The sequence below is a fragment of the Notechis scutatus genome, chromosome 2 (assembly GCF_049901735.1).
Source record: "Notechis scutatus isolate UNSWTSFEM ecotype Mainland chromosome 2, rNotScu1.2, whole genome shotgun sequence".
Lineage (NCBI taxonomy): Eukaryota > Metazoa > Chordata > Lepidosauria > Squamata > Elapidae > Notechis > Notechis scutatus.
Genome location: NC_142010.1, coordinates 162,823,603 through 162,837,228, shown reverse-complemented (window position 1 = coordinate 162,837,228; position 13,626 = coordinate 162,823,603). Strand labels below are relative to the sequence as shown.

The window sequence follows — 13,626 nt, the reverse complement described above, 5'->3', positions numbered from 1 at the left end:
ATAATGATTTTGATTTATATTTAAAAATAAAATAAAAAATACATAAAAAAAGAATATGAGCTGTGGTTTCAATGGACCCTTGTCCAAAGGGGACTTTTTTGTATCGGTCCTCCAGAACTGCTGTGAGGAGAGCATTACAATGTGCTAGAATTAGTGCCATTCAAAATTTACAGTTATATAAAATAGATGGCAGGGCTGTCTCTGATCAATTCCTAGGAAAGAAAACCCTGGACTCCGTAGATTCAGAGACAAGATACTTTTACTAAGAAAGAACTGAAGGTCTGAAGAAAACAGCGTGAAAAAGATAAACTGAAAATCACTCCAGAGCCCAGCGTCAACCCCCCAGTAGTTCTTCAGACGGAATCCAACTATTGGCCAGGAAGATGTTGGGAACATCTCTGGTCCAAGTGCTCTGCATTGCCCTCATATATGACATTGTCAGAATGGCTGGCCTTGAAGATTTTAAACAACCCAAGCTGACCTCTCTGAGTCCAATCCTTCCATCGGTTGTCAGCAGTTCCACTCTCATACCACCTGCACGCTTCCTTTCCCAAATGCCCATTGCTCACTGTCTCCCCATTTCCATGGCAGCTGGCAGCAAGCTTGAAGGAAAGTAATGAGGGCCAGGTTGAGAAAAGATATCTTGCTGGTTTATGAAGCAGGTTTCAAACTACACCTAAAGTACTCTCTTTAATCAGCTGTTTGATAGTGTCTACAACATGGGTCTCCTATCTTTAGAGTTGATGATCAGATCTGATATTTTGAGATCATGTTACAAATAATCTCAAAATAGTTGATATGATTGTGGACAATGGTGGGATTCAATTTTTTTTTACTAACAGTTCTGTGGGCGTAGCTTGGTGAGCGTAGCATGGCTTGATAGGTGTGGTGTGGCTTGGTGGGTGTGGCTTGGTGGGCATGGCAGGGGAAGGATACTGCAAAATCCCCATTCCTTCCCCACTCCTGGGGGAAGGTTACTGCAAAATCCCATTCCCCCCCCCACCCCATTAACCTGCTTTCCAGCTCCGTTCTCCTATGCAGGGCAACAAAAGACCCAGACGATCAGCTGGGACTCTGGAGGCAGAGAATAGATGGGGGCAGGGCCAGTCAGGTGGTATTTGCCGGTTCTCTGAACTATTCAAAATTTCTGCTACTGGTTCTCCAGCACTGGTCAGAACCTGCTGAATACCATCTCTGATTGTGGACACTCACATAAAACATTGCTTTCCAGACTCAAATTTTATAGCATGCTGGCTTCCCATTTAATGTTTCTAAATTTAAAAATGCTATTTGTTCTTTTAAAAAATGAAATAGATGATTATTTCTAATAGTATGACAGGTGGTCTCTGTGAGCACCACACCGAGTACTCCTAATGTTAGAAGTTCTTCCTCTGACTATTCTCAAAATTGATATAGAATAGTTTCGGGAAATAGACAAAGAAGGAAATGAATTAATATAGAACTGGAAACAAAGACCTTCCAAAAATCCTCAAACAACCTAAGTGTATTTACATTTATGGGTTAAAAGACTCAACACTGGGAAAGTGTAATTTCTGGAGTTAGGGTTCTTATAGAGTGGAATGGAGGTTGGAACTGCATTCATTTGAGTCATACTTCTACTCACTATTGTTCTAGACCCTTTCACAGTCCTTCTGGACTTATGATTTTTCTGGGTCTTTCTTTAGCTTGCTGCACAGGTCCTAGAGGAGAAAGGCATTGCTTTTGGATTACTGGATTCTAAGAAAGATGCAAAGCTTGCAAAAAAACTAGGTAAGTATGATCCACTTTTCATTCTTCAAAGGTGGTGAGAAATTCCAGCACCATGTTTTCATGACCCAAACCAAGCCAGTGTTTGCAGGATAGCCAGCATTGTGCTTACTATATTTTATGCATTTCTGTTAACTTAGGAACTGCAGGCTTAAAATATAAGTGTACCAATGAAGCCAGTGTGATTGTGGCACAAGCTTTTGCTCTAAAACACTGGCTGAATTCAAACTTACTTATGCAAAAAAAATAGTTCTGATTATACAGCAGCAACAAATCTACTTTTTCACTGCAACCATCTAGATGATCACTAAATCTCAGCAAAGAGATGTCTGCTTATCTAACTGCTTCTTTCTAGTGGCCATCTGGATTTGCACTCCAGATCTTATTCAGCAATACTATGTATTCTATGAGTAAGTTTTTTCAGAACCCAAAGTGAGTTAAAATATTTAATTGTATCTTATGTAGGAAAAATAACTTGTGTTATCCTTCACTCACATTGCAGCACTGATCTGTATATGTATTTATTTGCATTTTTGTCATCTTTCTAGGTTTGGATGAAGAAGGAAGCCTATACGTCTTTAAGGAGGATCATGTAATAGAGTTTGATGGGCAAATGTCAGCAGATGTCTTGGTTGAATTCCTATTGGATGTAGGTTCATCCTGTTTTCCAGTAGAAATAATATATTATCATTAATTCTAGTTACAGGGATGTTCTTTTGCCAAGGAACACAAATAATATAGTGGAATGCAAATCATATATTTTAAGTTAAAGAAACAAACATTATTTCCATTCAAAACTAATGCTATCTATTATAAAGAATAATTCTCAAAGTACTACTTTTAGATGGGCCCAACCTAATTTTACCAATAAATTCATGAGGAAGATCAACTTCAGCCTCTCGATTTCATTTGTTTAAAACAGAAGTTCTAGCATTTCAATTTTTCAAGGATTCAGTATTTCAAGGATTGTCCATTCCAGTAGAGTCTATTTTTATAGATTCCCCAAATGAATAGTCAAGCCCACTTTTTAAATGACAAAATTACCTTCTGGCAAAAATTGCCTCCTCTTTAAAGCATACAAAATATTGAGGGTCAGCTTAGTCACGTAGATTTATCTGTGAATATATAAGGTACAAACCATCTGAGCCACTGACCCTCATTATGCTATGATAGTGACGTTTTTTTTTAAGTTTCTGTGACAGAAACAGTCATGTGACATAAACACTGAGCTACAATTTTCGATGATTGTCCTTGGATTCAGCATGACGTTTTCCATAACTGCCTTTATATTAAGTTGTTCTTGTCAAAATTCTTTCTTCCTGACAGCTGATGGAAGATCCTGTAGAGATCATCAACAACAAACTGGAACTTCAAGCCTTTGACCACATGGAGGAGGAGATCAAACTTATTGGCTACTTCAAAGGAGAAGATTCAGAACGTGTGTTCTAAGTCATGATGAATTTTTTTTTCAAATTTTATTAATTTTTAAAGACATACAAAACATAGATACACAAAAACACAAAACATAAAAGCATAAAAAATCTCTTTTCTAAAAGTTGCTTAGTCCCGGGTTATAACTCTTGGTACAGACACAAATTCAAATTCATATTCATTTTACATACCATTTCATATCTTATTAACATTTTCAATTTTCTATATAACTTCTCCTCACTTCTAAATTTTCTCAATTTTATTTTATTGATCTCCTCTCAATTCGAGTCATAATATTTATTATTCTTTGTCTGTTCTATTTCCAACCATCCATTTATTTTTCTTCTTTAAAAAAGAAGAAAAACTTCTCCTGTACACTAAATGGAGTATGATGCCTTTATCTCCTTCCCCTATATTTATAATACTTAATATAAAACACATAACTTACATTGGGATTCTGTCTGGTACATTCTAAAATTATACTATATTATCAAAAATAATACAAATCTATTCATTAATATTGATATTCATTTATATCTTAAACATCTAACACATTACTTTTCAGTTAGATCACATACTTTTATAGTTATTCCTCCCCCACCTCACATATTATAGCTCATTATTTCATTACGATGTTCCTCCTTCTTCTACTTCAAATCTCTCATTTCACAAAAAAATTCGCTAATATACCATAATCTAATCATTAATATTAACAATCATGTATATCTTAAACATTTTATCCATTTCAATTAAATATCATGCCTTTGTGGGAACACTTATGCTTTCCAAAGACCAGTCATGATGAAATCTGAAGGGACCTGGAAAGCAATATCATTTTTTTTCTTTGGTTGAAATGAATTGATATGTTTCTTAAAACATGTGTACATTCTTTACAACATGCGCTGTGTGTAGCCCTGCGTAGAATAGTTTAGATCAGTGGTGGGATTCAAACTTTTTTACTACCGGTTCTGTGGGCGTGGCTTGGTGGGCGTGGCAGGGGAAGGAGGCTGTGAACTCTCCAATCGGAGGTGGTAGTTGCCGGTTCTCCAAACTACTCAAAATTTCCGCTACCGGTTCTCCAGAACTGGTCAGAACCTGCTGAATACCCACCTCTGGTATAGATGTTCAAAGTAGGTATGTATTTTCTGTCCTTTTCCAATCCTCAACACACTCATCCAAGATTTGAACGGCTCCTTGCATTACAAGGCAATGTGCTATGTTACATCTACAGGTAGTCCTCGACTTACAACAGTTTGTTTAGTGACTGTTTAAAGTTACAATGGCACTGAAAAATGTGACATGCCCGTTTTTCACAGTTACGACCTTTGCAGCATCCCCATGATGATGTGATCAAAGTTCAGGTGGTTGGCAACTGGTTCATACTTAAGACTATAGCTGTATCCCGGGGTCATGTGATCACCTTTTGCAACCTTCTGACAAGGAAAGTCAAGGAGGAAGCCAGATTCACTTAACAACCAAGTTGCTAACTTATTAACTGCAGTGATTCACTTAACAATGGTGGCAAGAAAAGTTGTAAAATGGGGCAAAACTCACTTCACAAATGCCTCACTTAACAACATAATTTTTTTCCGCTCAATTGTGATCATGTTGAGGACTACATGTACTCCAATCTTATTTAGGTCTCTGACACTGTGATTCTGTATACACTGAATTAGAAATGAGGTACTTTCTGTGTGGCAATATTAAAAAAAAAACCATACTGAAGTGTGATCCTCTCCACTAGATTGGAAATGCAATTTAAGTTTTTTGGTTTTTTTTAAAAAAGGGAACCCAAAGCAGAATGACTCAGGGACCCACTAGATGAAAGATACTGACTGAGCAGGAGCTTTGGAGAATAAGTCAACCCCCCATTTCTCATTGGCAGCCTCCTGTGTACCAGAAGACAACTATCATGTGACCCCTAATTCTTCTCTTCATTAGGCTAGGCATACCTAGATCCCTTAGCTGTGGAATTTATCCTGCAGTCCCTTATCACCTTAGTTGCTCTTCCCTGCACTTTTGCCCCTGGTCTCAACTTCTTTCTTGTATCATGGTGGCCAGAATTGGATGCAGTATTCCAAGTGTGGCCTCATTAGTACAATATAACTTCATTCAATAAAATCCTTGAACTAAGAGATTAATCATAGAAACTTATAGCAAAGAACATATGATATTACTGTAATTTATTTTTCCTACCCTTTATTTAAATTTATAATGCTTTTTCACCACATAAAATATGTATATGAGATTGTTTGGTCTAGTGGTTAAGACACCAGACTTGAAACCAGGAGACCATGATTTCTATCTAGTCCCATCTTAGCCTTGAAAGCCAGCTGGGTGACTTGGACCAGTCTCCTTCAACCCAACTCATCTCACAGGGCTATTGTAGAGAAAATAGGAGATGGAAAGTGTGTTGGATATGTTTGCTGTCTTGGGTTATTTATAAAAATAATAAATAAATCAATTTAGTATCCTATCTTCAGCCACTATAGTCCTGATGTATGAAAAATTATCCCAAAGCTCCATTAACTATTCACTCAAATATTCACCCAAATATTTTGAGGCCTGTATTACTTATAATAAACCATTTTGATATGATTTACCTGTACATAATATTTTTGACAATATTTCACAATGAGTGATGGCTAGTGTATGGGCTAGAGTGATACCAAATATTGTATTGATCTTAATTTAAACAAATAAAATGTCATTCTTTTTCCTTTTTCCTCCTTCTCAGATTACAAAGCATTTGAAGAGGCAGCTGAACACTTCCAGCCTTATGTCAGGTTCTTTGCCACATTTGACAAAGGGGTAAGGACACAAAGATTCCCATGCTGATCTGGTGATTGAGAAAGTGGTAGTCTTCAAGCTCTAGGTGCATTGTATGATTCTGATTACCGTATTTGCCGGCGTATAAGACGACTGGGCGTATAAGACGACCCCCCAACATTTCCACTCAAAATATAGAGTTTGTTATATACTCGCCGTATAAGACTACCCCTCTTCCACACACCTTCCACTTTTGCACTTCTTTTTTTTTGACGCACTTTTCTGCTTTGGACAATTTTGAAATGAGCTAATCCAATTTTGAACCAAGAATATGCAAATAGCTATGGAGTTTAGAAATGAGTTTTAAAAATATTTTTCATTGCTTACCATTAAGCGTAAAATATGTTGTAAATAAAATGAGAACACAGGAAATGTTCTCTTCTCAATACAGCTGATCTCTCTCTCTCTCTCTCTCTCTCTCTCTCTCTCTCTCTCTCTCCACACACACACACACACACACACACACACACACACACAAAAACCCGGACACTGAAAATGCCTTCTCTTTAATCAAGAAACAAGGAATTCCTTAGAATCTTTTTTTCCCAAGTGGCCCTCTTTAAAAAAAAAAATGGAGGTAACACTTTCATTCAAAAAGTCTTCCAGTATCTGGAGTCGCTCAGACATATTGAAGTGAGGCAGGAGAGTAAGTGAAATTTGAAATGATCCAGCTACAGTTTTCTTCCCCTCCGCCCAAGGCCATTATCTCCATATCAAAACGAACGAGGGGAGGCAAAGAAGCCAAACACGCTAAAAGGATCTCTTTATTTTCCTACACAAGGTCACACCTACTTTTCCGCATTCAAAGGACAACCTCTCCAAACCACCACCACCACACACACACACACACCCCAATACCCGCAAACAATGTTCTGGGCATTAATCACCATTGCTACATTAACCTGGTAAATTTATACCCTGCCTCCCCACTGTTGCTTTGACGGCAGGATTTCACACAGCGGGCGCCGCTCGCTCTCTTCTCCGCTCTCCCACCGTTCGCACATGTTGGAAGCACCGTAAAACCTGATAACCCACCCGGGGCTCCCCATCCTTAACCTACAGCCGCCCGCATGCAAAACCTGCGTGCAAAAAGAAAAAAAGAAAAGAAAAGTACGCCGCACGTGAGGATCTTGAATCCTCTCCTCCCCACACCGCTAAGGAAGGAAGAGGGGAAAGGTTGCGCAGCGCGTGGCGAGTGACACCCGCCACACACACACACACACACACACACACACACACACACACACACACGCTCCCCCAGCCTCCTCCCGGCTGCAACTCAAGCTCAAGTGGGAGTCGGAGTCCTCCCGGCGTATAAGACGACCCCCCACTTGGAGGCATGTTTTTCAGGGCAAAAAGTCGTCTTATACGCCGGCAAATACGGTATTTAGAACCATTTCAGTCAGCCTTATAGCTAGAATAAGGTACTTTTTTGGTTGTTTTGGTAGATGGACTATGCCAGAAATTGAATTATGGTGAGGAGAAAGAACATAACTATTCTGGTTCAACTGGACCTCTTGGCATATTTCGTATGTGTCCTTTTCTGTTCCCAGATTTTCATTGTTTTTGTGCAATCATACTGACTTTGTCTGCTATCTTCTTCTTTTCCTCACTGGAATTATTTACAGCTGTTTTTTAACATTTCTTTCTCTAGGAAGTCTCACCCATTTCTTTTTTCCTCTGAAACTCTCTTCCATGAAATACATCTTATTGCTGAGTTCATTAAAACTAAGGGGAGGGGAGCTACATAACCAAGGGTTATGTTTGATTATAACTTCAGCCATATATGGTCACTGTGAGTTCTAGTTCCACCTTAGGCATGAAAGCTAGCTGGGCCAGTCATTCTTTTTCAGCCCAACCTATCTCATAGCGTTTTTGTTGTGGAGAAAATTGAAGAAAAATATATTATGTATGTTCACCACCAAACTTATTTCCTGAAGTTAGGCTGCTATTGTAGCATCATGCTTTTAGAAATACTATTTCTAGTGTCATAGAATATAAAGTTTCTTAACAAAATATATAAAAAAACCTTATGCTTGTTTGTTTATAAGATACAAATTATAAGTTGAGCATTATATGCTAGTGCAACTATATTTTTACTTTCTAACTTTCAAAACAGCTTTGTTGATGACATGGAATTTAAACTTAAAAATCACATGAAATACGTTTAACATTTGAAAAATATTCATATAATATTGATCAATAATATCAATAATCAATATTGTCAAGACAAGAAACAATGGATGAAAACTAAGCTAGGAGAGAATCAACCTAGAAATAAGGAGAAATTTCCTGAGAGCGGAAAACAATTATTCAGTGGAAGCCTTCAAAAGTTATGGTGCTCCATCATTGGAGGTTTTTAAGAAGAGATTGGACAGACCTTTGTCTGAAGTATTATGGGGTCTCCTGTTTGAGTAGAGAGTTGGCTCCTGTTTGACTAGAGCAGTGGTCGCCAACTGGTGAGCCGTGAGAAAATTTGGTGGGCCGCAGAGAAATCTCCCCCCACCAGAGCCCCCCCCCCAAATCCAGGCTGCGCAGAAACACACAGCTGCACCGCCCACATGGCCCGCGGGAACCCTACCCACCCACTCACTCCTTACCCGGCAAAGTTGCCTGCTAAATTGCTATTTTTCCTTTTTCTGACCATCATCTGTTCTGCTGTGCCGGGAGATTTAGATTAGCTAGGAAGCAGGAAATGGTTGGATTTCTTGCTTTCTAACTAGTCTTTAGTTCTTCAGCTCTGTCTTTAAGCACAGCTGAACCTCCCTTAGGAGTGAAGGTTCTATTATTCGGTGCAGACTCATGGCAAGCAAATTTGAGAGACTGAGCTAGCCAATGGCAGATAGATAGATCACTGAATGATTCTGTGAGCAACTCAATCTGCCTGCCTGCCTTGCCTGATTTTGGGTAAAAGTTGCTCTTTTTTTATAAAAAAATTCAATATTTATACAAATATTTATAATATTTACATACAAGCCATGCCCAGCCAGTCACATGACCACCAAGCCATACCCACAAATTAGGCCATTGTCAGGTGGTGCTCCATTCAAAATTCAAGAAAGAAATACTTAGACTCCTTAGATTAGAGAAAAGATATATTTTACTGAATTTGAAGTGGTAGCAACCATAGAATTCTGAATCTGAGAAATTAGGCTCGCAAATCACATATACAAAGTGATGGAAATGTTCCCACCCCCAATAGTTCAAATGATTCTTCCAATTAAAAGTTGTGAATATGATCATGTGGACATCTTCAGGTGGTGATGAGGCCTCTGTCCGTTGACCTTGGCATATTTTGATAAAGGTTTGCAGCTGCGCAGAGAAAAGAAAGCTAAGCGAGAAATAGAAACCTAAGCAGGAATTTATACTCCCCCTCCTCATTTTATACAACACTAGAATGTAACACCTCCAGCTCACTTCCCAGACTTTACCCCCTCCTTCCCCCGTTACTTATGGCAGCCAAAAGATGCAAAGCAATAGTAGAAGATCTTGAAGGCTGACATCCATGTCCACAGAACCGGTTAGTGGTCCCTGGGATTTAAAATTATGAGTTTGGTGGTCCCTGAGGTCCAAAAGGTTGGTGACCCCTGGACTAGAGGATCTCCAAGGTCCCTTCCAACTCTGTTATGCTGTTTTATGATGTATTCTAAGTATTTAAAATGTATTTTTCAGAAATAGAAATTACTATTGTAAGTCTACAATATACCATACTTTTCAACAAAATAAATTACAATAATTTATCTATGTAACATTTCCCATTTCTAATAGGTGGCCAAGAAATTGGGCCTAAAGCTAAATGAGGTGGATTTCTATGAACCATTTATGGATGATCCCATCCATGTTCCTGACAAGCCATATACTGAAGAAGAATTGGTTGAGTTTGTAAATGAACACAAAAGGTACAGAGAATGGCATAAGGATCATTTCGCCTACATTTTTATCAATTATCTATCTATCTATCTATCTGCCTGCCTGTCTGCCTGCCTGCCTGCCTGCCTGCCTGCCTATCTATTTTATATAGCTGCCTACTCGCTCACAGCGACTCTAGATGGCTACAAACAATAAAACACAATATAGAAAAAAAAAACAATAACCCCCTGCCTGATAACAACATAGTCAAATAAGTCATTTGATGGGCTGGGCTCTATCCCACTCTGGGTTCCCCAGGCCTGCTGGTAAAACCAAATCTTCAGGGCCTTACGAAAGAGTGTCAAAGTTGAGGCCAGTCTAATTTCTGAAGAATGCTATTCCAAAGAGAGGGAGCCACCATTGAGAAAGTACTTCTTCTGGGTCCCACTAGTCGTACCTTCTTAGAGGATGGAACCCGCAACATTCCTCACCTGCCTGCTCTAGTGAGTTGGGTGGATGTAACTGGCAAGACGTGGTCCCTCAGATAACCTGGTCTCAAGCCATGTAGGGCTTCAAAGTTGACATCCAGCACCTTGAATTGCACTCGGAAGCAAATCGGTAACCAATGCAGCTCCTGCAGGAGAGGCAACACGTGTTCACACCGGTCTGCACAAAACATGCATGTCAAATTCAAATGCTAATAATTGAAAAACAGTGAATTTATATTTTTTCCCCCTCCTGAGCTTGGTAGTTATTATATCTCTAATGGCTAGTGTTTTGTAAGCTTCATTTTGTCATGTTCTCCCTAAACCTGGAGAAAGTTAACATACATTTGGTAACTGAAAAGGAGGATCTAATGGTTGGATGCTTTCAACGTTTCTATCTATCTGTGAAAAGTACAAAACAGTGGAGGTCTATTAAGCGATGGTGGGATTTGAATAACTTAACAACCGGTTCTCTGGCTGGGTAGGCGTGGCGGTTGGTTATGTGACTGGGTGGGTGCCATCACACATCACACCCAGCCCCGCCTCCCGGCCACTTGCCTCAATGGCAGAAATAGAATTCAGTAGAAATAGAATCCCACCACTGGCCCCTCCCCCAGCCATTTTTGGGGCTGTTTTCAGGTGTTTTGGGGCCATTTTCAGACCATTTTTCGGGCTGTTTTTTGCCCCCAAACTGGCAAAAATGACCTGAAAACGGCCCCAAAATGGCCTGAAAATGGCAAAAACTGGCCCCAAAACTGGCCCAAAACATGGCATTTTGGGGGGCATTTTTCAGGGCATTTTCAGGCCATTTTTCAGGCTGTTTTCAGGCCATTTTTTGCCCCCAAAAGGCCCAAAAAGCAGCCCGGAAAACAGGCCAAAAAATGAGCGGGGGCGTGGCCAGTCAGTGGTGAGATTTACCAGTTCCCTGAACTTGCAGAATTAACTACCGGTTCATGCGAACCAGTGTGAACCTACAGCAGCCCACCTCTGCTATTAAGTAGTACAAAAAGCCTTCACCTCACAACACTCTAATCTGTAGGGCTTTGTCTACATTCCCTACTGTATTCATTTTATTGTTTATTTGAATGTCCAGTTCACATAAAGATTTTGCTATTCTCTTAGGAATAGAATCTGTTCTACCTACATGGGTAGCAAAGAAAACAAGGAGGGAAAAGGGTATATAATACCATGAGCCTGACACACTGCTGTTGTTCATGTAAATACCATCTGTTGATGCTTTTCTCTGAACATCCTCCAGTCCTTGTGTTTTTGTTGAAGAGTGACTGTAATGTTTTATGGAACTGGTTTCTCATCTGCCAGTTATGCTTTCTGAATCTGTCTTCCCTACACTTATGAATTGAAATAGAATTGAATGGAACTGAAAGCCATTTGTTTCCCTTTCAGAGCCACATTGCGCAAGTTGCAGCCTGAAGACATGTTTGAGATCTGGGTAAGGGATGGAAGTTGTAAACCTTATTTAATATTCACATGAAAAAGGCCCTGGTTTGGTTTGAAAAGCTAAAATAGGGTCCTGCAGGCCTTTGTAGGTTGGATGTGTGATTATTCATGCAATAGCCATTTATGCTCATCCAAACTGATGTTTCAACTGTTACAATGTCAACACAGATGAGTAGTCTTGAAAATGATCGAGAAATTTCATTTGGCTCAAATAATGCCAGCAAACAGTAAATGAGATCATATTATGCTAGTGCTTTGCCCTTTCAAGACAAAATTCAAAGCAATAGTCCAAATCTATGAAGCCATAGGGAACCTGGTACAGGGTATCAAAAAGGGTATCTGTTCCTACCTATCTTATCATTGGATTGCTGAAATGGGCCATGAGAATAACCTTGAGGAACGAGGATAAAGAGCTATAGCTAAAGCAAGGGTCAGACAGAGAAATCTGAGTCCAAAGGAGGATTGGAATTTGAGAAAGTGTCTCAGACTTGACTGTTCCTAATTCTCTTCAGGATAAATGGAAGAAACAGGATTGCAAGATTCTGTTATTGTAGCAGTAACAGAATATTTTAGTATTCATAACTTAGGTGTTCAAGTCTGTCTACCCTGAAAGGCTGACAGTTGCTTTCTGAAGTCTTTCTCTGGCCAAATGAGTTAAGAAAGATGGCCAGAAGAGAAAAGGGTCAGTTTCAGTTGGGCCACCTTGCTTTGCCTGTTATTTTATATTTTTTATAGTTGGAAGGATTTTAAATCTAGAAAGAGCTAAGGATGGTTTTTCATTTATTATGATGCAATTAAAAGAGAACATAGAAAGCTGTTCTGTATCCATATTCTTCCTGCCCTTCACTTCTCATCCCATTCAGGTGTCAGTCTGTTTGCCCAACTCAGAAAGATAGATTAAAATTTATTTATTTATGTACACAAGTAAGGAGAGTCACCCTACCCAAAAGAGGAGAAGATTTGGAATGGTTCTTTCATTTGTTAACATTATTTGACACATCTCTGATGGAGCATGCATGCTCAGTTTAGTTTAGTATGTAATATGTAGCATTCCATAGGTCCCATTATACTCTTGGTATGATCTTGTTAATCATATTCTCAACTTCATATTCAGGAACATTATAATGTTCAAGCCCGCTGTGTCCTTGACAGGTTTAAACCAGTTTTCATATTAGGCACAGGTGTGGGATTCTACCAGTTCGCACCTATTCACTAGAACCGATTGTTAACATTCTAAGCAGTTCAGAGAACGGTTGTTAGAAGAAATTACTGGCCTAATCCTGTAAGGAAGGCAGGAAGGAAACATTCTGGTGTTGTTTACAGAAACTGCCTCTCCGTTAACCCTGATTACATTCTTGGCAGGACTAGACTTCCTGTCTCAGGAACTTCTCTGGAGTTTTTTTTCCTTCCTTTGCTGGTACTTTGCTTGTGTGGAATGACCATTTAAAGTTACAATGGCACTGAAAAAAGTGACTTATGACCATTTTTCACACTTAAAACTGTTGCAGCATCCCCACAGTCTTGAGAGGCCAGGCAAGGAGATGTGTGCCTCGATGTGAGTGATATTGAGTTGGCCACATCCAGCCAATAACATGACCACCAAGCCATGTCCACCCAGTCACATGACCACCAAGCCACACCCACCACCTAAGCCATGCCCACAGAACTGGTTGTTAAAAAATTTGAATCCCACCCCTGATTAGGCAGTACATAGCTTCCTTTGCTCCTTCAAGAAGTAGAAACATTAATCAAAAATAAAAATTAATCAAATCTTTAGTTACTAAACTAGTTACTAAAAACATTAATC

The 13,626-nt window shown here is 39.3% G+C and overlaps 1 protein-coding gene across 1 annotated transcript in view; it reads left to right on the top strand.

Moving 5' to 3' along the window:
* LOC113417205 (calsequestrin-2) overlaps nt 1-13,626 on the top strand; it is a 58,860-nt gene that overhangs the window by 21,118 nt on the left and 24,116 nt on the right. The window contains exons 2-7 of the mRNA XM_026675461.2: nt 1,686-1,770; nt 2,316-2,416; nt 3,094-3,205; nt 5,936-6,009; nt 9,796-9,926; nt 11,766-11,811. Of these exons, the coding sequence (XP_026531246.1) occupies nt 1,686-1,770; nt 2,316-2,416; nt 3,094-3,205; nt 5,936-6,009; nt 9,796-9,926; nt 11,766-11,811 (549 nt within the window). The remainder of the gene's footprint in view (nt 1-1,685; nt 1,771-2,315; nt 2,417-3,093; nt 3,206-5,935; nt 6,010-9,795; nt 9,927-11,765; nt 11,812-13,626) is intronic.